General features: G+C 44.4%; 1 protein-coding gene across 26 annotated transcripts in view; it reads left to right on the top strand.

The window, feature by feature from the left end:
- ITSN1 (intersectin 1) overlaps positions 1 to 25,856 on the top strand; it is a 247,605-nt gene that overhangs the window by 155,131 nt on the left and 66,618 nt on the right. For 14 of the 26 annotated variants that reach the window (XR_014825148.1, XR_014825150.1, XM_084992012.1 and 11 more), the window contains 6 exons: positions 624 to 745; positions 11,190 to 11,437; positions 15,051 to 15,210; positions 19,341 to 19,546; positions 20,305 to 20,387; positions 25,473 to 25,639. Coding sequence is in view for 20 of the 26 variants with exons in the window: in XM_084992012.1 (XP_084848138.1) it covers positions 624 to 745; positions 11,190 to 11,437; positions 15,051 to 15,210; positions 19,341 to 19,546; positions 20,305 to 20,387; positions 25,473 to 25,639 (986 nt within the window). In the remaining 6 variants the exon portion in view is untranslated. Of the gene's footprint in view, positions 1 to 623; positions 767 to 2,520; positions 2,536 to 11,189; positions 11,438 to 15,050; positions 15,211 to 17,961; positions 19,547 to 20,304; positions 20,663 to 21,803; positions 22,947 to 25,472; positions 25,640 to 25,856 lie in introns of those variants that run through there. The other 12 variants (XM_084992011.1, XM_084992017.1, XM_084992016.1 and 9 more) reach the window with 4 other exon arrangements.

Raw genomic sequence — 25,856 nt, forward strand, 5'->3', positions numbered from 1 at the left:
TATGACCATGTTGAGGGCCCAAAACATCAGTGTTTCCATGTCTTTCATTTGTGCATGTGTTTGTTTATATATCTGTTTATTCATGATTTTTATTAGTCTTTTTAAAAAATTTAGTTTACTGAAGTATATAGTTGGTTGACAGTGTTGTGTTTCCATGTTTTTTACTCTGGAAAGTTAAAGTTGCACCCTCCCACATGAGCTGGCTGATTCAGATTTGGGTCACATTGGAACTGCTGCATGGTGCCAAACACCCTGCATCCGGGGAAGGCGGTCTTGATGCTTTACAGATGTGCACCGCTGGCGCCCAAGCCAGGAGGCAGAGAGCAGGCGTGGAAGGCAGCCTTTGCTGCATCAGCACCGGGGTGCCCTTTGTGTAGACTCCACTCATGACCTCTCTCTGATGACTTGGAGTTGCTCTGGCCTCAGATTTATCTCGCCTTTGGTTTTAGAATCAGACACGTCCTCACTCTGTGTTCCAGAAATTCCTTGAATAGATGGAGATCATTCAGATGCTGAGACAGGCAGCAGAGGAGAGAGACATCAGTGACTTGGCTTGTGTCGTGCGTTTGAGTTCTACGCCACGTTTTATTTTTGTTCCCTTCTCTTCCTTTTCTTGTAAACAGAAAAAGGCCCGCTTACAATTTCTGCCCAGGAGAATGTAAAAGTGGTGTATTACCGGGCACTCTACCCCTTTGAGTCCAGAAGTCACGATGAAATCACAATCCAGCCGGGAGATATCGTCATGGTAAGAAAGACTCCAGCGAAGGTGGAGTTTCTGTTGATGATTAGCATCTGTCCTCTTTTCATACTTTATTTGACAGCTTTGAAATTGTTGGTGAGTGTAAAAGCCAGTATTGCAGCTTCAGGCTTCTTCCTTTTCTATTAGAAGGAGAAATGGCGTTTAAAAAGGTAGCCTAATGATGACCTGAAGATAGAATTTTTTACAGAAGATGGCTTCTGCACACAGCCTTGCATATTTTCACATCTCTAAAGCTCTGTTAATTTCAGGGTTTAGGTTATTACTTGCATACTATAAATAGTCTTTCAGAAAAAATTCTAAATGCGAAAAGTAGTTCTCCATGCAAAACCATTTTCAGAGTCACCAGTGGTAGCTTTTGTATCATTAGGCCAAAGTGTCTTTTTCTCCCCCTTTAATTGTGTAAATTTTGAGTCGTATAAAGAGTAATGAATTAAATAGTTAATTTGCTTTCCTCCTCTGTAAATGAACAGATGAAAGCATGTATAGAGTTTGTCATGGCTTGCCACCTTTAATTATAATAATAATAATTAAATATAATCTGATGACTGTAACGAAAACTATAGTAACCAGCTTAAGAAAGACTAAAGCAATGTGGTTGACCTAAATTATTTCCTAGAGGAAAACAATAGTTCCTCCATCTAGTTATTAACTTAAGAGTTAAGAGTCTGAGAAGTCGTCTGACTTTGCATTACTCTTGGTTTTGTTTTCTTTTTCTTTCTTTCTTTTTTTTTTTTTATGGGGATGTTTCAGAATTTTTTTTAAAAAAAACTATGAAAGTTAAGAATTGAGACAAACATGCTTCCCATGCTAGGACCTCATTCTTTGACATATAAAAGGGTGCTGTGCAGTCACTATAATCACTCATGCATTCGCCTTGCATTTATGCATCTGTGTGTAGAGTGTGTGACCTTTCATGGGCCAAAATATATAAAAAGAACAGTAGGTTTGGTCCTCAGAGAACTCCGTCTCCTCTCCCCTTGTTTTCTGATAGCTTTTTCTCTAGTTCTCAGGCATTGGAAATAAGAGAGTCACAGCCAATGGTCCATAATTTTTTAAAAGTCAGCATCTCCTTAACAGTAATGAAACCCTCTTCCAATAATCCCCCTGCCTTCATTCATTCAGCCAAGAGTTTTGAGTGTCTGGACACCTGCCTCACTCATTCTTTACAGAAAGAACTGCCAGTTTGTCTGGAGCATAGACACACTGCCCTGTATGGGAATAGTGACCCACGGTGGCATGGGTGCTCAGCTTCTTCCCGTCGTCTCTTTCCTCATGGCCTGAAGCTGCTCTGTGCCTCCTGCCTGGTCTTTGAAATTCTGTGCCCTTTAAAGCCAATTAATTCTAAATTATCTAAATACCATGCAGTAGCGGCAATCTAAGCATTATGAAGAGACAATACCACATGCCATAGTTGTTTTTCATACCGTTTAAAAAAAAAAAAAAAAAAAGTCTAACGTTTTTGAAACTGGATTTTGTTGCCACACCAAGATGCAGATAAGTAATGTTCTCTTCTTGAGAAAAGGGTTACAAAATGTTATGATGGGGAAATGTTACAGATGATCTCTATTTTAATGAGTCAATGTTGCTATTTTTTGGAAACATAGTCTTGTTATTAATGATACTGAGTCCTTTGCCTCAAACTGGTTAGTTAAGCACCAGCCCCCCCCTAGAAAAATAGAGTGTGGATATACTGTGAGAATGAAACCTTTCATTAAACATGTGTTTTGCCTTGCTTTCAAACCTTTGCTTTCCTGGTGGAGGTTAAAGGGGAATGGGTGAGTGTCACTGACTGTCAGGAAGTCTGCATCTTATTAAATGTTTTGTACTCTTAAATCACTTTTATTCTGTGTAAGTACACATCTTTGGGTGTTGTCATAAGTAAAATATGTTTTGAGTTTGTGTAGTAGGTTGTGCTTAAAATTAAAAAGGAAGAAGAGGAGTTCCCATCATGGCGCAGCGGGAAGGAATCTGACTAGGAACCATGAGGTTACGGGTTCGATCCCCGGCCTCGATCAGTGGGTTAAGGATCCGGCATTGCCATGAGCTGCGGTATAGGTCGTAGATGCGGCTCAGATCTGACATGGCTGAGGCTGTGGTGTAGGCCGGCGGCTACAGCTCCAATTAGACCCCTAGCCTGGGAACCTCCATATGCCACGGGTGAGGCCCCACAAAGACGAAAAGAAAAAGGAAAAAAAAAAAAAAAAGGAAGAAGAGAAAGCTGTAAGAGCACTAGGTTTCTCTTTGCTAGATTCCATGTAAGGACGGACTCGAAGGCTCCATATTGGCAGATTATTAGGTCAAGTCTCTGTCTCAGGTCAATGTCAAAAATAAGTTCCACGTAGGTTAAACTTAAAGGATAAAACTCCTAAAAAAATTTTAAGGAGGATGTTGGAATAATTTTCTGGCTAAGAAATACCATTCTGAGTTAATACCAGAAGCCAAAAATGGACAGATTTGACAGTACTAAAATTAAATCCCGTAGATCACAAGATACGTAAGATACACAGTTCACTCTCCATGTTAGCAAAGCTCTGAAAAGTTAACATAAAAGAAACCCACAACTTTTAACAGTTCCCTGAGGATGTAAAGAGAGATTCACAGATGATGAAAAGTAAATGATTTTTAAGATACACAAAAATATGCTTCTTTCTTTGGTGATCAGAAAGATACAAATTTAGGAGTGCCTGTTGTGGGCTCAGTGGTAACAAACCTGACTGGTATCCATAAAGATGTGGGTTCGATCCCTGGCCTCGCTCAGGAGGATAAGGATCCGGCATTGCCACGAGCTGTGGCGTAGGTCCCAGACGTGGCTCGATTCTGGCATTGCTGTGGCTGTGGCTTAGGCTGACGACTGCAGCTCCAATTCCATCCCTAGCCCGGGAACTTCCATGTGCCATGAGTGCAGCCCTAAAAAGCAAAAAAAAAAAAAAAAAAAAAGAGAGAGAGAGAAATACAAATTTAAATAATGAGATAGTGTTTTTCATTTCTCAGCTGAGCAAATTTCAAAGTTTGATAAAATCCAGTGTTGTCGGGAGTGGACGGAAGTGGGTGTAACATTCATTGTCAGCATGGTTGTTTCAATTTGCCAAGCCATTTGGAAGGCCGTTTGACCATACCTATTCAGATGGAAAGTTCTCATTCCCCTTGATCATGGAATTCTGTTATTCTCCCTTCTCTAGGCTGTTTTTGGCACATGCACAAATACATGTGTAAATGGATGTTCACTGCAGCATGGTTGGTAAAAGCAGAAAAGAAACAGTCCCATATCCACCAGGAAGAAACCGGTTTAAATCATTCATGGTATAGCTAAACAAAAAATGTAATAAAGATGTTTTTAAAAATTATATAGATCGGGAGTTCCCGTTGTGGCGCAGTGGTTAACGAATCCGACTAGGAACCATGAGGTTGCGGGTTCGATCCCTGGCCTTGCTCAGTGGGTTAACGATCCGGCGTTGCCATGAGCTGTGGTGTAGGTCGCAGACGCAGCTCGGATCCCGAGTTGCTGTGGCTCTGGCGTAGGCCGGCGGCTACAGCTCCGATTGGACCCCTAGCCTGGAAACATCGCATATGCCACGGGAGCGGCCCAAGAAATGGCAAAAAGACAAAAAAAAATAAATAAAATAAAAATTATATAGATCTGCATATACAGATAAACCCCATTAAAACAGCAGAAACAATATGTAGAGTATAATTATATCTGATTAACTAAAAACCATATGGGTGTGTATGTGAATGGTTATATGTATATAGTTCACAGTTTCACAATGTAGGCATCAAACTTAACAGTAGTTACCTCTGGGGAGTAGAGAAGGGGGCTTTCATGCTTAATGTTATGTACTTCCATTTTCATACTTACCAGAGTTTCCACATTTGTAATTTTTAATACAACACTTAAAGTAAATCCAGCTTTGACAAGTATAACAAGAATGTCTACCCAGGCCTGGAAGAATATTTGTTTTATCTCAGACATCCCGAGTATGGAACAAAGGGACACTGCTACTAGGGGTACTGTATTCTCTTGCTGAAGGGACAGCGATGGTGTCTTCATTTTATACCACAGAAGGCAACACGACACCCTCCATGCAGTTCCCATTGTGGCACAGTGGAAACAAATCTGACTGGTACCCATGAGGATGCAGGTTCGATCCCTGGCCCCTCTTAGTGGGTTGGGGATCAATGTTCCTGTGGCTGTGGCACAGCCTGGGAATTTCCATATGCTGTGGGTGCTGCCCTAAAAAGAAAAGAAAAGGAAAAAGAAAAGAAAAGAAAAACACCCCAAATGGAATTCAAGTATATTATCTTTGTGATGTTAATCAGTATCCAAAAAAGAGGAAACTGATATGTAATAATAATTTTTTTTTTTTTTTATTTCATGAAGTTAAGAAACATGCTCATGAAAAATATGCACTCGAACATGCCTCCCAGCCTGTGCTGGTTGACTAATCAGGAGTTCACTTAGTTTTGTGGGCACGGTAATCAGCAGAGTCTCGGATTTCTCAAACTTCTTTGAAAAATAGCTAACTATAGCTCTTAGGTTTTAGGAGTCCAGCAGCATTTCCTGTTTTAATGTAGTCAGTCTTGGAGGGAGGCTCTAAAAAATATTTTGCTTTTGAAAAAAGTTTGATTCTCAGCCCAGTTTTCACCAGAAATATTTTTTCATGATTAACAAAAACGAAAGTGGTATTTTATAAACGGTCCTGTTCTAAATGATGTTGATAATACAAAGAAATATAAGATACTGTGTGCCAGCTGTGTGTTTAAAATCATTTTAGAAAAATAGGGAGGGAGTTGCTGGTGGCCTAGCGGTTAAGGATTTGGCATTGTCATTGCTATGGCTCCAGTTTGATCCCTGGCTCCAAAATTTTTGCATGTTGCGGGTGTGGCCAAAAATAAAAAAATAAAAAAGAAAAATAGAAACACAGGAAAAGGGCAATGTATAGTGATGTTCCCAATGGATGCTCACTAACTCTGCTAGGAATTTGAAAAGAGAAAAGGGGGGAGTTCCCTGGTGGCTCAGCCAGTTAAAGATCCAACATTGTCACTGCCATGACTCTGGGTCGAACCCTGGCCCAGGAACTTCTGCATGCCATGGGTGTAGCCAAATAAAATTTTTAGGAGTTCTTATTGTGGCTCAGAGGAAATGAATCGGACTAGCTTCCATGAAGATGCAGGTTCAATCTCTGGCCTCACTCATTGGGTCAACGATCCGGCATTGCCGTGAGCTGTGGTGTAGGTCACAGACACGGCTCAGATCTGATGTGGCTGTGGCATAGACTGATGGCTGCAGCTCAGATTTGATCCCTAGCCTGGGAACTTCCATATGCCACGGGGGTGACCCTAAAAAGACAAAAAAAAAAAAAAAAATTTTTTTTTTTAAATAAATAAAAGAGGAAAGGAATCAGAGTGAACTAATGTACTTAGGGAAGACTTCTGAATGGAAGCATCTTAATTGACAAGACAAGGAAGTTTGTGTGCCTCCTGGCTTTGCTTATTTGCTCCTAATCTTTTTTTTTTTCTCTGTATTCGGGCCACACACCAGGCTTATAGAAGTTTGACGACTAGGGGTTGAATCAGAACTGCAGCTGCCAGTCTCTGCCACAGCCACACCAGATCTGAGCCTCATCTGCAACCTACATCACAGCTCTTGGCAATGCTGGATCCTTAACCCTCTGAGTGGGGCCAGGGATCGAACCCGAATCCTCATGGATACTAGTTGGGTTCATTTCCACTGAGCCACCATGGGAATCCCTCTCTCCTAATCTTGTGTTTCTCCACAATGGATTGGCATTTCAAGTAAAGTTTTTCAAATCCAGAAAGAAATATTTATCATTTTCTTATGGCACCCTTTGTGCTTTTTCTAAGTGGTTCATTTAATTTAGTGGGGTTTGGGGTTTTGTTTGTTTTTTGGGTTTTTTGTTGTTGTTGTTGTTGTTGTTGGTTTTTTTCTTTTAGGGCTGCACCTGTAGCATATGGAAGTTCTCAGGCTAGGGATTGACCCAACCTGCTGCTGCCAGCCTACACCACAGCCACAGCAGTAGGGGGATCTGAGCCACATCTGTGACCTACACCAAAGCTCACATCCTTAACCCAATGAACAAGGCCAGGGATCAAACCTGAATAGGATACTAGTTGGGTTTGTAACCTGCTGAGCAGTGATGGGAACTCCGTAATTTAGTGTTGAGAGTGAATTTTTATTATATCCTCTGAACCTTAAAATTTAATCACTCATTAAAATTAATGGATTCCTGTAAGAATAAATCAAACTAATTGAGACTATTGCTCATTCAAGTTGTTTTTTTTTGTTTGTTTGTTTTTTTCCACTGCACTTTCGATGCAAGGAAGTTCTCGGGCTGGGAATCAAACCCAAGCCTCAGCAGCAGCCTGAGCTACTACAGAGACTATGCCAGATCCTTAATCTGTTGCACCATAGCGGGAACTCCTGTTTATTCAAGTTAACTCCTGAATTAGGATTAGAGGCTGACTGGCACCCGCTCCCCTTCCTGAGTCACACAAGCCCCTTTCAGTGGTGAAGCCTGCTTTCTGTCCTATCAGGGGCCGGGGCTGGGTGTAGGTTAACTAGGGTGTGAGCTAGACCTGCCTGTCGGGTGGGACATTTCCTTAGGCCTTCAGATTCAATTCCAGATGTCAACCAAAAGTCTGCTTAGCCAGATAAGACCCCTGTGTCTCTAGGGGATGGCAGTCGGTCACAGGACATAAAGCAGCTGACAGTCATAATGACATAAAGCAGCTGACAGTCAAGGAGGTCCAACTAGGACAGGCCAGTAGGAATTTCAGATAGGCTATGGTCAGACATCACATTCTAGCCCTTAAAGGAAGGCAGGAAGATCCACCTAGAGCACCTAGGGTCCTAGGCAGGGAACTCCCTGTAGAGAACCAGACATCTCTGATAACCTAAAATGAGGGTCACGTAGAGGCCAGGTTTTCAGATCAGGAATCGCAGTAGAGTCCAATCTAGACAGCAGGAGAGATGGCTTTAGAAAACCTTGTCATGGAGTTCCCGCTGTGGCACAGTGGGCTAATGAGCCAGCTTGTCTCTGTAAGGTTGCTGGTTCAGTCCCCAGCCCTGCACAATAGGTTAAGGATCCAGCATTGCTGCCACTGTGCTGTGCGTGGGTCACAGTTGTGGCTTGGATTCGATCCCTGGCCCAAGGGACTTCCATATGTGGAAACATGCAAGCAAAAAAAGCAAACAGACAAAAACCTTATCATTAAACCTGTCTTAAATGCCAGGCAGTGTTCTAAATATTTATCACTGCTCACAACCACTATGATAAGACAGGTGCTGTTATTATCCCCCATTTTATAGGTGAAGAAGCCAAGCCAAGAGATTAACTTGCCCAAAGTCAACAAGCTAATGCATCGTAGATGTGGTATTAAGTTAAAACTGAGGTGGGGCTTCTGTTGTGGCTCAGCAGTAATGAACCCGACTAGCATCCATGAGGATTCGGGTTCGATCCCTGGCCTCGCTCAGTGGCTCAAGGATCTGGTGTTGCTGTGGCTGTGGTGTAGGCCGGCAGCTACAGCTCTGATTCGACCCCTAGCCTGCCAACTTCCATAGGCTGCAGGTGTGGCCCTAAAATTAAAAAATTTAAGAAAGAATGAAAACTGAGAGAGTGTAATTGTAACCCCTCCTCTTGATTATTATACTTTGCAATCTTGAAGCAAAGTGCTTGTGTGTCTGGCTCAAACTCCTCTCTCACTGCTGACATCCTCTGGGTCCGGGGACACGTGGAGGGGGACCTGGCTGTGGAACTTGCTGAAAAGGTGGGGAAGCCCTGGCCCAGAAACAGCTGTATTTCCAGTGCAAAGCAGCTCCAAAGGTAAAACATGTTGAAATGTCACCAATACATAGAAACGTGAAAGGAAAGGCATCTGGCCGTTTGGCAAAAACAAGATCCAAGTAGAAGACGTGTCATCTTAAATCCTCCTCTTCAGAAACAGTTGAAGCTGCCCAGAAAAAGGAAAGAAAGAAGAAAACCATCTGGGGAACTGAATGCGAAGTGGCCCACGTGCTCACGTTGATACAAGCGTCAGCGAGAAGGGCGGAACAGGAGAGCCACAAATAGAAACTTTGGAGGCAGTGTTGTGCTTTATCTTGGGGGAACTCCTTTTTGGAGAATTCTTAGCTTTAGCAATTGCTTTTATCCGTGGCCTTAAGGGTTCCCCAAGGTGGAGCAGCAAGGACGCTCTCCTCCGTACTGAATACTCTACGAATAACGTGTAGAATAAGCAGTAAGCCCTGAATTCTACTTTCTCTACTCATGCCCTAGGCATTTAAAAAAAAAATTCAAATAAGCTAATAAACATTATACTACATTATTCTACACTGAGTTCCTTGCTTTTTTTTTTTAAATGAATTTTTTTTTTTTTTTTTTTTGTCTTTTGTTGCTATTTCTTGGGCCGCTCCTGCGGCATATGGAGGTTCCCAGGCTAGGGGTTGAATCGGAGCTGTAGCCACCGGCCTACGCCAGAGCCACAGCAACGCGGGATCCGAGCCGCGTCTGCAACCTACACCACAGCTCACGGCAACGCCGGATCGTTAACCCACTGAGCAAGGGCAGGGACCGAACCCGCAACCTCATGGTTCCTAGTCGGATTCGTTAACCACTGCGCCATGACGGGAACTCCTAAATGAATTTTTGAATGGACTAGAAAACTGGTGTTTTTGCCACGTTTTCCAAAATCATTAAGACTGTACCTGGAGTTCCCGTCGTGGCTCAGTGGTTAATGAATCCGACTAGGAACCATGAGGTTGCGGGTTCGATCCCTGGCCTTGCTCAGTGGGTTAATGATCTGGCATTGCCAGGAGCTGTGGTGTAGGCTGCAGACACGGCTCTGATCCAGAGTTGCTGTGGCTCTGGCGTAGGCCGGTGGCTACAGCTCCGATTGGACCCCTAGCCTGGGAACCTCCATATGCCCCAAGAGCAGCCCAAGAAATGACAAAAAAAAAAAAAAAAAAAGACCGTACCTACTTGTTTCTGTGATTTCAAGAAAGCAATATTAAGGTCCAGTGAGGTTTGGTTCAATGGATTTCCACCTTAGGCCGTATATTGCAGGATAAAAATACGATACGTTCTCTGACAAAACCTTATTTGACTAACTGTAATGAAAATAATTTTCTTTCTTTCTTTTCTTTTCTTTTTTTTTTTTTTTTTTTTGCTTTTTAGGGCCACACCCACGGCAAATGGAGTTTCCCAGACTAGGGGTCGAATTGGAGCTACAGCTGCCGCCCTACGCCACATCCACAGTAACATGGGATCTGAGCCACGTCTGCTACCTACACTGCAGCCAACGGCAATGCCGGATCCCTGACCCACTGAGTGAGGCCAGGGATCAAACCCACATCCTCATGGATACTAGTTGGATTCGTTTCCACTGTGCCACAACAGGAACTCCAATTTTCTAATAGTAAATGATACTGCCTTCAAATTGATATCCTGTTGCTCTTAAATAGTGGGGGTAACTTATCAAGAAAAGTAGATTCATTCTGGTGATTTTGACTAATCTTTTTGAGCCAGAATTAAAAGAAAATGCAAACATTAAAAGCAGAGTTATAATAAATCTCAGTGAAATTTTTTAAACAGCAGAATTATATATTCCCATGTACAGTTTTATAAATATTAAAGTTTACACAGAAGAAAACCATAGGACTTTAATAAAACTAATTGTCACTCTAAAGAATTACTTCCTTAATTTTCTCATCATGTGTCTGTGGAATTGTATTTTTCATCTCTTGTGCCTGCAGCATATGCAAGTTCTTGAGCCAGGGCTTGAACCCACAGCACAGCAGCAACCAGAGCTGCTGGACCCTTAACCCACTGTACCACAAGGGAACTCCTCTGTGGAGCTTTTCAATGGCTAATGGCAGCACCCAGCTTTACTTGCTATAGAAACTTTCTAATCTAAGGCTGCAGTTTCTATCTTTCTTGCCCTGATGCTGAGTAAATACTGCGTAGTTATAGAATGCCAAATTTGCATTGATTGTACCCTTTGCTTTCAGTTTTAATAAATCTAAATCAAATTATTTTAAAACTTTTTATGACTTCTTAAGTAGTGAAATCTGTCAGATCACTTTCCAAATTGCTCTAAATTCAAAAGAGCTCTAAAAATTTAAACTGTGGGCCTTATTAGGACTCCAAGCACTTCTTAATTGCCATTAGAGAGAGGAAAAAATAAAACAGCTACGCAAGCACAAAGAGTGGGGACTTGAATTACAGCATCTACTACTTCTTCAGAGTTGATATTTAGAGACCATTTTTCCAGACGCTTAGACCGAGAATAAGGTGAAGAACTGTCTGTGCTGTGTCTTAGTGTGACGGGTCACAGATGGGGGTTTTGTTCTGATTGTTTGGTGTCTTTAGGGGTTGATTTAGTTCCACTGAAATTAAACTTTGTGACTTTTGTGCAGGTGGATGAAAGCCAAACTGGAGAACCGGGGTGGCTTGGCGGAGAATTAAAAGGAAAGACAGGATGGTTCCCTGCAAACTATGCAGAGAAAATCCCAGAAAATGAGGTTCCTGGCCCCGTCAAACCAGTGTCTGACACCACCTCCACCCCTGCACCCAAACTGGCTGTACGCGAGACCCCCACCTCATCGGCCGTGACCTCTGCAGAGCCTTCCACGACCCCTAACAACTGGGCTGACTTCAGCTCCACGTATGTGTAGAATGCTTTCTTGCTTTCGTTTTTTTAACATGGATATTATATATTTTTTTAATTTAATTGATGTGTAGTTGATATACAGTATTGTGTTAATTTCTGCTGTACAGCATAGTGATTCGGTTATAGAATGCTATTTCTGGTTATTTTTGAAATCCCAACTTAGTGATCTTTTAAGGGTTTTTGTTTGTTTGTTTCTTTTTACAGCCCCACCTGTGGCATATGAAAGTTCCCAGGCTAGGGGTCCAGTCGGAACTGCAGCTGCCGGCCTCTGTCACAGCCACAGCCACACCGGTTCTGACTGCATCGGTGACCTACACAACAGCCTGCAGCACTGCCAAATCCTTAACCCATTGATCAAGGCCAGGGATCGAATCCTCAGCCTCATGGACACTATGTTGGGTTCTTAACCCACTGAGCCACAACAGAAACTCCAGTTTTGATTGTTTTTTGGCCCCACCCATGGCCTGTGGAAGTTCCTGGGCCAAGGATCAAACCCTCACCACAGCAGTGACCCAGCCATAGCAGTGACAATGCCAGATTCTTAACCGATAGGCCATGGGTCCTTAAGTGTTATAGTGGGTTGGACCTCTGCATAATTTTCATGGCCACTGTCTCTGACTGGTCTTCTGGCAAATTGTGGATCACATTCTCTGAGCTGGAGTGAATTATATTGTTGCTCAACAGTGATCTGCCCTGAGATAAAATGAAACCTCAGACCTCGTTTCATTCAGTAATTTTTCTGTATCTTTTTTTTTTTTTTGTCTTTTTGCCTTTTTCTAGGGCCGCTCCCGTGGCATATGGAGGTTCCCAGGCTAGGGGTCTAATTGGAGCTGCAGCCGTTGGCCTATGCCACAGCCACAGCAACGACAACACAGGATCCGAGCCTTGTGTACAACCTACATCACAGCTCACAGCAACACCGGATCCTTAACCCACTGAGCAAGGCCAGGGATTGAACCTGCAACCTCATGGTTCCTAGTCGGATTTATTAACCACTGTGCCATGACGGGAACTCCTGTATCTTTCATTCTTGCGGAAGAAGTGGAGAAATACAGTTTCCTAATAATCTGCTTAACACCCACATCAGCAAATATTCAGAGTCATTTCCTGCATGTAAATAGCATTTTTTTCTTTTTTTTTTTTGGCTGGGCAGAAACAGAAGTTGAATTCAGTCATGTGGTTTTGAGTAAGATAGAAAGCTGTTTCCTCCAAAGCTTTCCTCTTTCATCAGGCCTGTACAGAGGTACCACAGAGTGGATGGATGTGTGCTCTTGGCCATTTTAATGCTGTGCCTTTGTCATCAGGACATGGCATTAAAAACAGCCCGTAAGGAGAGTTTTGAAATGATAGATGAAGCCAGTGTCCACATTTCCAGCTCTAGGACTGATCTAGGTGTGCAATTGTCTAAATATGTTTCATGCTGGCCTTCAAATAAAAGTGAGGTTAGAAGTGTTTTCAGTTTTGTTTTTTTTTTTTTTCAAGTCTAAGCATCTTTCACAAGAAACAAAAATTGAAGGAAGGAGTGAAGGCATAATGCTGGCAAAAGAGCAGGTGGATCAAGTAGAGGACAGAGAGCCAGCTGTGTTATGCCCAAGGGCAGGAGGAAGTGGAGGGAAGGATATGAGGAACGGCAAGTTTTTCAAACTTCTATTTTCATGTAAAAGGTTGAAAGCACTAAAGAAGGTCCTGTCTATCTAATTTCTGCTTAAAAGTAGTCTTCTCTTAGCATGACTGAAACCAAGTTGAAATTCTCCTCTCTTGATCTCCCGCCCGCCCCCCTGCATCCCTGGCATGCAGAAGTTCCCAGGCCAGGGATCAGACCCATGCCACAGCAGTGACAGTGCTGGATCCTTAACCCGCTGAACCACAAGGGAACTCTGATTTTTTTTTTTTAATTGAAGTGTTGTTGGTTTACAATACGTTGTTAATTTTACGGGTACGGCAAAGTGATTCCGTTAGATGTATATATTTTTTCTCAGATTATTATCCATTATAGGTTATTATAAGATACTGAATATAGTTCCCTGTGCTGCACAGTAGATCCTTGTTGCTTATCTACTTTGTGTATAGTAGTTTGTATTTCCTCTCTTGATCTTGATTAAAAAGTTCTGACTTTTTAAACTACAGCTTAGGCTAAAATAGAAGGCAAATACCATGTTTTCCGGGATTTTGTTTTGCTGTGGATCCAACCAGTGTGACGCTTTTGCTCAATAAATGTGTGGTCTGCAGCTTTCCTGCTATAATTATGGGCATCTTATTTTCCAAACTCTGAATCAGGATAGGCTGGCTAACAAAGGAAAAAAAAATTTTTTTTTGGCTGCCCTTATGGCATGTGGAAGGTCCCAAGCCAGGTGTCAAACCCAAGCCACAGCTGCAACCTAAGCCACTTCGGTGGCAGCGCTGGATCCTTAAGCCCTGCACCACCAGGAAGCTCCTGGAAATACCTTGATTTTCAAATTTGTTTATGTCTTATATAGATGTAGAACGATAAATTACATTTAAATCTGTACTCAGGAGTTCCCATCGTGGTGCAGCGGAAACAAATCCGACTAGGAACCATGAGGTTGCAGGTTCGATCCCTGGCCTCGCTTAGTGGGTTAAGGATCTGGCGTTGCTGTGAGCTGTGGTGTGCGTCACAGATGCAGCTCAGATCCCATGTTGCCGTGGCTGTGGTGTAGGCCAGCGGCTACAGCTGCGATTTGACCCCTAGCCTGGAAACCTCCATATGCCACAGCTGTGGCCCTAGAAAAGAGAGAGAGAGAGAAAAGGAAGGAAGGAAGGAAGGAAGGAAGAAAGAAAGAAAGAAAGAAAAGAAAGAAAGAAAATCTGTACTCATACAAATGTGTTTACTTTATAAAAATCACAAAAGTAAAGCTGTTTCAGTGATCAGGACAACCAGTTGCTCTAAGAGTACCTGGTGCTTGCTGTGTGATGATGGGACAGAGAAAAGGTATGACCAAGCGCCAGCTGCCAAACCGGCACCTTCTCACACATGGTGTGAGAATTCTTTTTTTGCTGAGCCAGCATTGTTATTGCCAATGAAGATAAAGGGCCTGGTGAGGATGTTTCTCTGGCCTTTTTGAGTTACAGAGTATTTCCCTATGCACTGTTTCACGTGACCCTCACAACGAACCAGGGTGGCAGAATGTTCCCACTTTGTCAATGTGGAAATCAGGATTCAGAGGAAATGAATTTGCCTGAGGTCCATTGCTAATGTGCGACATAGACTCAAACTCAAGTCCAGTATTCTTTTCCTCCCTTTCCTGTTGTTTTGGGGGTTTTGTTTTTTTGTTGGTTATGTTGTTCTTTTTTGGTCACCCCACAGCATACGGAGTTCCTGGGCCCAGGGATGGGATCAGATCCAAGCTGCAGTTGCGCCGTCTGCTACAGCTGCAGCAACCCTTCGGATCCCTAACCCACCGGGCTGGGCCAGGGATCAAACCTGTGTCTCAGCACTCCAGAGCTGCCACTAATCCCCTTGTGCCTCAACAGGAACTCCTCCCCTCTTGTTCTTGTACTTAGAAAGCCCCATATGGTGTACTGGTTTGTGTTTACTGTGGACACGGGGAAGTCCTTGCTGCTCATGGTGGCGTGCCTTTCCTTCCAGGTGGCACAGCAGCACGAATGAGAAACCAGAAACCGACAACTGGGACGCGTGGGCAGCCCAACCCTCCCTCACCGTCCCTAGCGCCGGGCAGTTAAGGCAGAGATCGGCCTTCACTCCAGCCACGGCCACCGGCTCCTCTCCATCTCCTGTCTTAGGCCAGGTAAGAACATCCGAGGGAGCGGGAGGACCCAGCGTGCTGTTTGGGATGGACGGATTCTGCAAGTGCTTGTAGATGCTGTCATTTCGGAGGGAGCCTCGTCCTGTGTATCTGGGCCACTGGCAGTGCCGGCTCCAGCTGTCCCAGGAGAGGCTGCCAAGGAGCCCCAGATACGTGGGGAGTGAGGACAGCTCAGAGCAGGGTAAACTCTCTGGGTTGGTCAGGGAGGCTTCCCTGGCAACATGGCATTTGAACATCATTTTACTAGGAAACGAACAGGGCTGCCGTGTCAGACAGAAAATACTTCGAAGGGAGACTTTAGTAGGAGATCAGAGTGTGTTTCAGGAAAATCATGGATCAATCCATTTGGCTAGACCATTGCCTATTTATCAGAAAAGATAGACCAATGACAGAATTTTTTAAAAGTAGTTTGTTTTTTTTTTTAATTTTGTGATTGCACCTGCAGCATATGGAAGTTCCCCAGCCAGGGATTGAATCCGCGGCATATTATGGCAGTGGCAGATCCTTTAGCCCACTGCACCAGGCTGGAGATCGAACTGGCCTCTGCATTGACCCGAGCTGCTGCAGTCGGATTCTTAACACACTGTGCCACCGCAAGAACTCCTAGACGGATTACAGATTAATGTGAGGCTCTTAAATGCCTTACTAAGAAAATAATTTCTGAAAAGGTGAAGGTGGCGATTCTGAGTAAATACTTCTACTTGGAGTTCCTGTTGTGGCTCGGCGGAAACAAATCCGACTAGGAACCATGAGGATGGAGGTTCAATCCCTGGCCTTGCTCAGTGTGTTAAGGAGCTGGTGTTGCCGTGAGCTGTGGTGTACGTTGCAGTCAAGGTTTGGATCCCACATTGCTGTGATGTAGGCCAGCAGCCTCAGCACCAATCTGACCCCTAGCCTGAGAACTTCCATATGCCATGAGTGAGGCCCTAAAAGGCCAAAAAAAAAAAAAAAAAAAAAATTCTACTTAACACAATAAAGGAGAGAAATTTCTATAAATAATCCATCAAATCAAAGAGAGAAATTTGCCCATCTGGCAGGCAGTCGGGTGTCAGGGATGGTTTCTGATCTGGGAAACCAGATTGAACGTGGGTCCGAGCACATGGGTGTGGAGGTGATATGCGCAGGGGGGTTGGAGTGGAGGACACGGGGACAGTGACAACAGTGAGAGGGTGGAATCCCGACGCCTGTGGGAGCAGAGAGGAAGGGAAGGGTCTGGGATTGAGAAAAAGATTTGACTTATTTATTTATTTTGTCTTTTTAGGGCCACACCTGCGGCATATGGAGGTTCCCAGGCTAGGAGTCAAATCAGAGCTGCAGCTTCAGGCCTACACCACAGCCACAGCAACATGGAATCCAAGCCACATCTATGACCTACACCACAGCTCACGGCAACACCAGATCCTTAACCCATTGAGCCGGACCAGGGATCAAACCCAAATCCCCAAGGATACTGGCTGGGTTCCTTATTGCTCAGCCATAATGGGAATGCCCCAAAATAATTGACTTTCAAGAGGATCAAGGAACACAGAAAGAGAAATTGATTTTTAGCTATTGATTTGGATTTTGGACTGTTAATTTTAAGGTGCACGTGGCCCATCCAGCTAGTCCTGTCTGTCACTTGGAACATAGGTCAGATCTAAAGAAACGTGGGAGGTCTTTGACGGAGAGAGTGTGCAGGGAGAAAATGGAAATTGTGCAGAATGTGTGTCTGGAGGAAGGGCAGCTCCTGACTGAGGGGTTCCTTTCCGTTGCATCTGTCCCAGCTCAGTCATGGTGACTCTGGAGGAGGAGGAGGGCTCAGGGCCAGGAGATGAGGGGAGGAGGTGCGGGATGCTGATGCTCATATTATTATTATTATTATTATTTTGTCTTTTTGCCTTTTCTAGGGCCACTCCCGTGGCATATGGGGGTTTCCCAGGCTAGGGGTCTAATCGAAGCTGTAGTCACCGGCCTATGCCAGAGCCACAGAAACTCGGGGTCCTAGCCGTGTCTGCAACCTACACCACAGCTCACAGCAACACCAGCTCCTTATCCCACTGAGCAAGGCCAGGGATCGAACCTGCAACCTCGTGATTCCTAGTCGGATTCGTTAACTACTGAGCCACGACGGGAACTCCCGCTGATGCTCATATTATTAAAGGTGGTGGTTCGGGCAGAGAGGAGGCCGTTCAGTGTGGCAAGTACAGAGTTATTTGCAGCCTGGGAAAGCATGGGATAAACCAGAAGGCAAAGGGATACAGAGGAAATGATAGGTGGGAACATGGAAAGATTTTGGTGAAAGAAAAGAGAAGGAGCACAGTAGAAGGCGGGCATCAGGAAAGGCAGGAACCAGCCACATGGTCGCTGGAGAAAGGGACTGACAAATTAAACACCAGAGAATCTCAGTGGTGTGTGATGTAAGGTAGAAACAGCGTGAAGGAGTTCCTGTTGTGGCTCAGCAGTAACGAACCCAACTAGTATCCATGAGGACACAGGTTTGATCCCTGGGCTCGCTCAGTGAGTTAAGGACCTGGTGTTGCTGTGAGCTGTGGCATAGGTTGCAGACACAGCTCAGATCTGGCATTGCTGTGGCTGTGGTGTAGGCCAGCGGCTACAGCTTCAATTTGACCCCTAGCCTGGGAACCTCCGTCTGCTGTGGGTGCAGCCCTAAAAAGACCAAAAAAAAAAAAAATATATATATATATATTGTCATGGTTTTGGAAAAGATAATAAATGCCTCCCCTGCCTTTCCAGCCTCATCTCCTCCTCCACCCCTCCATGAAACTAGACCGCTCGCAGCCCCGGATTGTGCTCCTCCTCCTGGACCCTTTGCAGGATCGCACCTCGCGGCCGTGCCCTCCACCTGCAGTGCCCTCCCTCCGAAGCCCTAGTTGTCAATGTCCTTCGCAGCTCAGCTCAAACGCTGCCTCCTCCGCAAACCTTGCCCTCTTGCCCTCAGGCAGCATGAACCTCTCTTTTCTCTCCATCCCCACCATGAACAGCTGGAACCCCTTTTTAGCATATTTCATTCTGCCAGGTGGTATACGTAGTTGTCCCTCCTTCATTATGAATTCCTTGGTAATAATTCCATACTGTCTTTTTTAAGTTTTATTGGGAGTTCCCTCTGTGGCTTAGTGGGTTAAGAACCCAACTAGCATCCATGAGGATGCGGGCTCGATTCCTGGCCGGGCCCAGTGGGTTAAGGACCCAGCATTGCCCCAAGCTGTGGTGTAGGTTGCAGACGAGGCTCAGATCTGGTGTGGCTGCGCTGTGCCGTAGGCCTGCAGCTGCAGCTCTGATTTGACCCCTCGCCTGGGAACTTCCATATGCTGCAGGTGCAGCTCTAAAAAAGAAAAAAAAAAGTTTTATTGAGGTATAGTTGATGTAGAGTATTGGGATAACTTCTACTGTACAGCAAAGTGATTCAGTAATATATATATACATCCATTCTCTTTCAGATTCTTTTCCCATATAGATGATCACAGAATATTGGGTAGAGTTCCCTGTGCTCTACAGCTGTTCTCTGGTTTTACGGTTAATAAAATGATTTAACCTAAATTATTTGGGGAGGTGTTTTATTCATCTTTGTATATGCCTTGCACAGAGATGTGCAATACATAGTGATCACTGTGCATTGATGCTCCTCCAGTCTTATTTCTCTGCAAAGGAACTAAAACAAGCCCCGTCCAAAGGGCACATTTCCCATGTCCACCTAAACTGAGATGTGTCTGCTGTGGTTTTCATCCTCGGCTAAACATCCAAATCAGATTGGAAATTGGCCGGGGGATAGGGTTGCCCAGAGCAACTTGAGAGTTAAAACGGAAACAAAATAGAAAAAGGCATGCAGCCAGGTGCAACAGAATAACTACCACCTCCTGACTTATTTAGAGAATTCTAGATAGCCAGACCAGCTAGAATAGGCTGGCAGGTTTTCATCTCCACTTCTGGAAATAAACAGTTACTGAGAACAATGCGACGCGGAGCACCCACGCTGGGCTGAGGTAGCAGCCTCTGTGGCTGCATGTGGGCCATGCATGTGTCAGCTGAATTGATAGTAATTGCAAAGTGATGGTACATGTGGGTAAAAATCACCAAGTAATGAGAGGTCCTTTGTGTTCTTCCACACACACAAGGGTGAAAAGGTGGAGGGGCTCCAAGCCCAAGCCCTGTATCCTTGGAGAGCCAAAAAGGACAACCATTTAAATTTTAACAAAAATGATGTCATCACCGTCTTGGAGCAGCAGGACATGTGGTGGTTTGGAGAAGTTCAAGGCCAGAAGGGTTGGTTCCCTAAGTCCTACGTGAAACTCATTTCAGGGCCCATAAGGAAATCTACCAGGTATGATGTTTGTGTTTCTCTGCTTCTATTGGCTGAAAAACATATTAGGCATCAAACTCGCGTTGGCACTAGTTAAGATGCACAGATAGGAGTTGCAGGATTATTTTGTCTTCTGGATCTGCAAACATGGGGTTCGTGCCAACAGAAGAGAGCCTCTTACAGATGCATGGCCATTTTTCCCTTGCGCATAGAAGCTTGCGTATCTTGTTTTTCACTGACTTGTGCAAGAGGGAATTCTGCTCTGAGACCTGGAACATTCTTGGGGATTTGTTGGAGATTCTGCCTCTCTTCATGCTTAGTACCCAGTACTGTGCCAGATACACAGCAACACTTAAGAGGCCCCAAGTATTGGGGGAACTCACTGGAAGAATGAATTATCTTTTTCATTGGGAACCTTAGAGCATGGAAACTTGACACAAAAGTGGTTGTTAAATTATTGCTCTAACCATATAAATGGTCAAAACCAACCATGAGCTTTAAGAAGAGATGAAGAGCGTAAGTATGGGACGGGTACCTGTCAGTCATGCTTTGAAAAAGACCAGCATGTGTGTATCCAGCGAAGTGCTGACAAACAGGATGTGAGGCCAGAGTCAGGCCCTGGGAGCCCCTCGGGACATGCTTTGACTTAGCTCAGTGCATCTATTTCAGCTGTAGACTGTCAACGTTTCGGGTGTGAAGCGGGTTTTGAAAAAGAAACATCAGTGTCATTTGTACTGTTTTAAGGATGAAAATTAAAGTTGTCTCTCCGCCCCTTGCAGCATAGATTCCGGCTCCTCAGAGAGTCCTGCGAGTCTAAAGAGAGTAGCTTCCCCAGCAGCCAAGCCGGCCCCGTCAGGAGAAGGTGAGATCCTGCATCAAATGATGTCCCTTAGAAGGTGGAGGAAGCTGTGTGATAGATACAGTGAATGTCTGAAATGAGGTCGGATTTCATTTTGAAATAGTCAACATTAATTTATGTTTCTTGTATTAAAAGAAGGTAGAATGAAGTTTAGCTCTTTATAAAGTCAGAGGACTTGGTGGAGACGTCTCAAAATAGTATTAGATACATCGATCATGTATCAAAAAGAAAACTGGATTTTTCTTTTTTTTTCTTTTCTTCTTTTGACGGCTGCACCTGCAGCATACGGAAGTTCCCGGGCCAGGAGTTGAATTGGAGCTGCAGCTGAGGCCTGTGCCGCAGCTTGCAGCAACACCTATCCGCTGAGCAAAGCCAGGGATTGAACCCACGTCCTCACAGACACTATGTCAGGTTCTTAATCTGAGGAGCCACAGCCAGAACTCCAAAACTGAAATTTCTAATTCTGTTTGACTGTGAGCTCTCTGACTTTTGGAAGAGGCCCATCCACGACGGACGAAGGTCTCTGAGCATCTCTGTAGCTAATTCGTGGTCATTGCTATTTTCTGACTTAAACAGATAAGTGTTTTGTTTTAAAACCGTCACTGTACAGTTCAGTAAAGCTGTCACAGTCATATCAGATGCCACTGACCCAAATGAAATAGGAGTTTAATTTCTGTGTCACATGGGAATAACTACGCAGCATTATTTAGGCCTAAAAATTTCATGTGGGGTGTTTATTACACAAATAATTCATTGCTTTATTTTCCCATCTTTACCTGATGACATAATTGTATGGATTATACATGCCAGTATATGGTACAGGTTTAAAACTGAACAGAAGCTACATAATTCAGGCTCTCATAGTAAAAATCTCCTGTCTTTTCTACATTGGGTCTAGCCATCATCAGAACACTAATTGAAAAGTAAGCCTACTAAGTCAGACAGGCTTTCCATGAAGAAGTCTAAATAGTATTTGTAGCTAACAGATGTCTCCCCGGTTGTATAGTAATTTCTCATCGGTTCCTTGCATAAATTCCACGAGGATAGCCTCTTTCATGTAGTTTGTTTGCCATTACAAGACTGTGGCATTCCTTAGAAGCCTTGCCTTATGAAAAATAGAATTACTGAAACAGTCATTTCCATGGACACAGCAAGGACAAAGGTTTCATGGTGATTTAGACAGTAACAAAGTCACTTTTTCAAGAGGCATTCCCAAAGTACAAAAAAATGGGGGAGTTCCCGTAGTGGCTCAGGGGGTTAAGAGCCCAACATACTGTCCCCAAGGATGCAGGTTTGATCTCTGGCCTTGCTCAGTGGGTTAAGGATCCAGTGTTGCCACATGCTGCAGCGGAGGTACCAGATGCAGCTCAGATCTGGTGTGGCTGTGGCTGTGGCTATGGCTGTAGCATAGGCCGGCAGCTGCAGCTCTGATTCAACCCCTAGCCTGGGAATTATATATGCCGGTATATGGTACACGTTTAAAACGGAACCAGAGGTCGCAGATGTGGCCATTCAAGTAAAAGAAAAAGAAAAAAAAAAAACTTTAAAAAAATGTTTTAGTTTATAGGAAGAGCTATAAAACCTCATCATCACTGAACGAGTCCAGCGTTCCGTTGTATCCAGTTCTTGCCGTTACCACCAAAACAATCATTAGCATCGTGCTCTGCATTCATTCTTGTCATCTTAATGACTTCTTTTATCCACTGATAGGAGGACAAGGCAAAAAGGTCGTTTCAACCCAGGATATGTAGTCAGTGCTGTGTAAAGCAAGTTATATGTGCGCCCCCTCTCCCCACATTCAGTGTTTATATCCACTAAGTCTCACCGGAGCCCCAGAGTGTATATCCTGGCTCACACCAGTGACCATATAATCTTAGTCATGCCTTCACTCCCTCATCCAGAAAATGGGTATAATAATTGCCACTTCAGGTAGAAAATTACTTCGAGGATTATGAGAGAGCACATGTAAGCTTTTAGAATAAAAGCAGCAAGTGTCTGCTACTTTTATTTCCTTTATTTTGCTTCATTTCCTGGATGGGTGACAAAGCCACTTAAGGCAGGGAGCATTCCCATCAGCAAGGATGCCGCCGAATGCTGATTTGTTTTGAAACGGCTCCTGAGGCCTCCACACTTAAGTCCTCAGTAAGTAGGTCACAGATGAGCCCCACACAGATTCTGAAAGTTGAGCAACGGAAGAGAGTTAAGCTCTGACCTCACTTGGCATTGATCACATCCATTTCGAAATGCTTTAGGTTAGAAACATGAAGAAAAACTGCCAACGAGGGAGTTCCTTTCATGGCTCAGCAGTTAGTGAACCCGACTAGGAGCCATGAGGACGCAGGTTCGAAGCCTGGCCTCACTCAGTGGGTTAAGGATCACAGGTGTTGCTGTGAGCTGTGGCATAGGTCACAGGCAAGGCTCAGATCCCCAGTTGTTGTGGCTGTGGTGTGTGTGCTGGGGGGTGGTGGTAATAGCTCCTATTCCACCCCTAGCCTGGGAACTTCCTTATGCCATGGGCGCAGCCCTAAAAAATAGGAAGAAAAAAAAAAAAAGAAAGAAAAACTGCTGGCCACCCTGAATGTGGGTGGAGGACCTTGGCACCCGAAATTCTGAGTGAAGGTCCTCACGTGTGTTAATGAACCACTTATCAGCCGTCTACTAAATGGAATCAGATTTAAAGGGAACCATAAAGCGGGTTAACCAGTTTGGGAAGCTCCTAAAACATGGGCTCAGGAATGGCCAGCGCCCTGCGTTAACTTCTGGGGCGGAGGGTCTGTGTGGTTAGAAGCCCCTGCAGATCTGTCCTCACGTCCCTCATTTTTGCTGAATCCCGATTGGCCTCGCAGATGCCGGGGCACACACAGGGCCCACAGAGCCACAGTCTGTCCCCTCTCCTTGATATCTGCTGCTGCAGGATGAGGTTCAGCCAGAGCTCGTGCCTCTGAAGTTTCTTAAGTGTTTCAAACGTTACTCCACAACTTGGATCCCCTTTTCGGAAAGTGACTTTTAAGTGCAGGAATCCCCGGGGGAAGGACTCATTGCCCAGAATCCCATCTGAAATGGCCAAGCACGAGCGAAGGAAGAACAAGTAAGGGAGCAGAATGAAAAGGGAAGGATCGGGCTATTGAGAAAGCAGAAGAAGGAGTACATTAATGCAAAGTCCTTATTAAAGCTGCCGCACTTGATTTCCTCGTGTGGGCAACCATTTTTCCAGTTTACACTGGGAGGTGTGTGTTACCCATGCCAGAGGGCTAAAGCAGTCTTCTGTTCTCCCTCACACGATCAGGTGACCTTTCACCTCGGGGGTCAGCTGGCCTCAGCCTACAGGTCAGCACGGCTGAAGCTGAAGCAGCCCCTTGGAGAGCTGCCCCCAGGAGCATAAGCATCGGCAGGCTTGGTGGGGTGTTTGGTTTGTTGTGTTTTGTTGCCCCACTGGAGGCATGTAGAAGTTCCTGGGCCAGGAATCAAACCCTCCCCACAGCAGCCACCCGAGCCATGGCAGTGACAACGCCAGGTCCTTCACCCACTGCACCACTGGAGAACTCCAGAGGCTTTGTGGTTTTCTGGGTTTAACTTTCCTTAGTGCCTCCTGCAGAGGCTCTTATAATTAGCCAAAGGATTCCTCTATACTAACTGTCTGCCTATTAATTGACAGTAGGCTCTGCATTTCAGGACTGTCATATGAAATGTTAGCAAGAAACACACCATCCATCATAAAACAAAGTTTTCTAGTAAATGGTGGTTTATTTTAATTGCTTTTTTTTTTTTTTTTTTTTTTTTGCTTTTTAGGGCCACACCTGCAGCATATGGAAGTTCCCAGGCAGGTGTTGAATCCAAGCCACAGCTGCAACAACCCTGGATCCTTTAACCTACTGCACCAGCCAAGATTCAACCTGCGTCTCCACTGTGCCACAGCAGGAATTCCTTTAAAAATTTTTTTTCTTACTGCTTTTTAAAAAATATATAAAGGCCTAGGGAAAAATGGAGAAAAAAGTGGAAATAAGAAAGTTAAGTTCATTTTCCTGTAAACCTTTTATTCTCTACCTAATGTAATGACTAGAATTTTGTGTCAAGTAATCTTTGTTTCTCAGCCTTTTTCTTTTTTTTTTTTTGTCTTTTTAGGGCCGCACCGAGGCATACGGAGGTTCCCAGACTAGGGGTCGAATCAGAGCTACGGCTGCTGGCCTACAGCACAGCCACAGCAATGCCAGATCCAAGCCACATCTGCGACCTACACCACAGCTCATGCCAGATCCTTAACCTACTGAGCGAGGCCAGGGATCGAACCCATAACTTCATGGTTCCTAGTCGGATTCATTTCCACTGCGCCACAATGGGAACTCCTCGATGTCCATTTTTAACTAAATAAGGTATATTTTAAATTTTGCATTTTAGCAGCTTCCTGCTGTCCATGTGTGTGATACAATAGGACTTAAGTTTTCACTGAGGCACTTGAATAATGAAAAATGTGTCTTATATTAATTTACATAAAGGATAGACCATGTCTAAAAGTTTCTAAAATGGTGACTGGGTACCTTTAAAAGTGAATTTTGGGACCTTCCCTTGTGGTGCCGTTGGTTAAGGATCCAGTGTTGCCGCAGCTATGGTGTAGGTCACAACCTCGGCACGGGTTCAATCCCTGGCCCGGGAACTTCCACATACTGCAGGTGCGGCCAAAAACCAAAAGTGAATTACAGATATTTGATGAGCCAGTGCATCCAACGTAGTGTTCAGCACAACCTTGGTGCTCAGTAAAAGTTCATTTAAATGTGCAAACCATGTACGAAAAAACTATGGCTCGAAATCGGAGGTCATGCTCGGTACTGTTGTTGGTAGACATGCAACTGATTTTTTACTGTTGTTCCTGGGCCTGGGTCTTCACAAGAATTGTTTCCCTGACTGCGGTTGGGGAATTTGGAGCCTGGGGGGGGGGGGGTTGCAACTCTGTATTTTATCTGCTGTAACTAGCCTTTCTCTTGAATGGACCTTATCCTAATGTCCTTATTCATAAACTTGCTTTTGCAACGCTGTCTGGGATTTCTGTAAACAGTCAAGCTCTCTCCGTATCTCCCTCTTTCTCCCCACCAGAATTTATTGCCATGTATACTTACGAGAGCTCTGAGCAAGGCGATTTAACCTTTCAGCAAGGGGATGTGATTTTGGTTACCAAGAAAGACGGTGACTGGTGGACAGGAACAGTGGGCGACAAGTCCGGAGTCTTCCCTTCTAACTATGTGAGGCTTAAAGATGCCGAGGTAAACCCACGTTAACTGTTTCCTCTCCCTTTCTGTGCAATGATTCTCTTCCTGGGGAGTCGTGATGTTTGCTGGTAGAATATCATTATTGGGTTTTGCTCATAAGTCTTGGAACGTGACAGCAAATACAGTGTGACCTGTAATGTAATTATTTGAACTTGTTTACTGGTGTTGTGAGGTCAGCCTTGGCTTCCCAGAAGCAGAAGAACCCCCAGTG

Source organism: Sus scrofa, chromosome 13, assembly GCF_054392235.1.
Source record: "Sus scrofa isolate SSC_HxYL_T2T_F1_AM1 chromosome 13, Sscrofa_HxYL_maternal_Yorkshire_Landrace_v2.0, whole genome shotgun sequence".
NCBI classification, from domain to species: domain Eukaryota; kingdom Metazoa; phylum Chordata; class Mammalia; order Artiodactyla; family Suidae; genus Sus; species Sus scrofa.